This window comes from Octopus bimaculoides, chromosome 1, assembly GCF_001194135.2.
Source record: "Octopus bimaculoides isolate UCB-OBI-ISO-001 chromosome 1, ASM119413v2, whole genome shotgun sequence".
NCBI classification, from domain to species: Eukaryota; Metazoa; Mollusca; class Cephalopoda; order Octopoda; family Octopodidae; genus Octopus; species Octopus bimaculoides.
Window position 1 is genome coordinate 41,816,527 of NC_068981.1, and position 1,325 is coordinate 41,817,851.

Genomic DNA, 1,325 nt, shown 5'->3' on the forward strand with positions numbered 1-1,325 from the left:
GCAATCATGGAGTATCTACTACTCAATTGCTTCTGTGAATAACAATAAATTTAGGATTGTATTCAAGTAGCTCAATTTCTTCTATTAAAGGATCACTTTTGTATTGTGCATTTTTTTTTATAAAGACAAGATCAGGAGAAATTGATCAAGATGTAAAAGAAAATGACAACTAAAATGAAAAAAAAAAAATTATGACGAATTTCATGGTTGGCAGTTGAGAGCAGAAATCACACTGAGTGAAGTACTCCAGCATGAATATCTTCCAATAGGGATTTGAAAAAGTTTGATAATTTTAGGCAAATAGTACTGACTTCCACATTGTTTGATTTGTTCTTTAGCAGTGTTCATTTCTATGGCTGCAAAGGGTGGTTTTACTTGGTACAATTCCTTATTTTAGAAAATTTTTCACTTTCATAGACATGAAATGAACTCCTTTATCATGGTGGGTAACACTGAGAGTTTCAGCAGGAGAAAAGAGCAGTTTGAAAGGTGATATTTGCACAAGGAAATAAAGAAGGTTAAATATAAATATTCATAAATCTAAAAAGTATTTCTTTTGAAATATCAACTGTTTAGGTCCCACAAAATTTAATGAAATGCTTTCAATAGCTTCCTTGAGATAGTGTTGCAGCTAGAGTAGTGTTGACACGTCAGTCTCATCTGTAAGTAGAATGGAGTTGTCAACTTCAATAATTTTGAAAATGATAACTTCTAGAGGAATTTGGAAACTGGCATAAGATTTGCTTTAATAGACTAACAACCCAATGATCATTTCAAGTTCCCTTTTATAAGTAGGAACTTTAAATGGAAGCAACATAGAAGGATTGAAAGTTATTCTGTGATTCTGATTGTAATACCAAGGAATTTTATGTTTGTTGTGTTAAAATGCATTCTTTGCTAGATAAATTTAAATTTAGATCTTTGGCACATGACAAGAATGCAGTATAACATGATATATATTTAAATTATTGCCTGAATATGAATTTTTCAATAATTGCATTACAATCTGTAACAAGAAGTAAAAATAAAAGTGATTCAATAAGAAATTGAGGGTTTTTTGTCAAAGAATAAATAAATATTTCCCAGTTTATTAAATTATATTGGCACTGTCATGGTATTAGCTGTCAGAAGCGAAAGTAGAAAAATCTAAACAAGGAATGTTACTGCTGGTTTGAGTTGAAATCTGTTTCTTTGGCTACTGACTGGCCGGAGCTATCTATCTATCTATCTTTCTGTCTGTCTATCTCTCTATCACTCGTCCACCTTCGTTTGTTTCCGTAGAATTTATCAAATTAGAAAAAAAAAAAAACTTTTTGGCTATTTCC

The 1,325-nt window shown here is 30.9% G+C and overlaps 1 protein-coding gene across 3 annotated transcripts in view; it reads right to left on the bottom strand.

Moving 5' to 3' along the window:
* Nucleotides 1-1,325, bottom strand: part of LOC106869174 (protein arginine N-methyltransferase 7) — a 21,873-nt gene that overhangs the window by 19,320 nt on the left and 1,228 nt on the right. Inside the window, exon 1 of one of the 3 annotated variants that reach the window (XM_014914805.2) lies at nt 312-398. The exons of the other annotated variants lie outside the window; for them this stretch is intronic. Coding sequence (XP_014770291.1) covers nt 312-319 — 8 coding nt within the window. The 5' untranslated portion in view covers nt 320-398. Of the gene's footprint in view, nt 1-311; nt 399-1,325 lie in introns of those variants that run through there. 3 annotated transcript variants of the gene reach the window in all.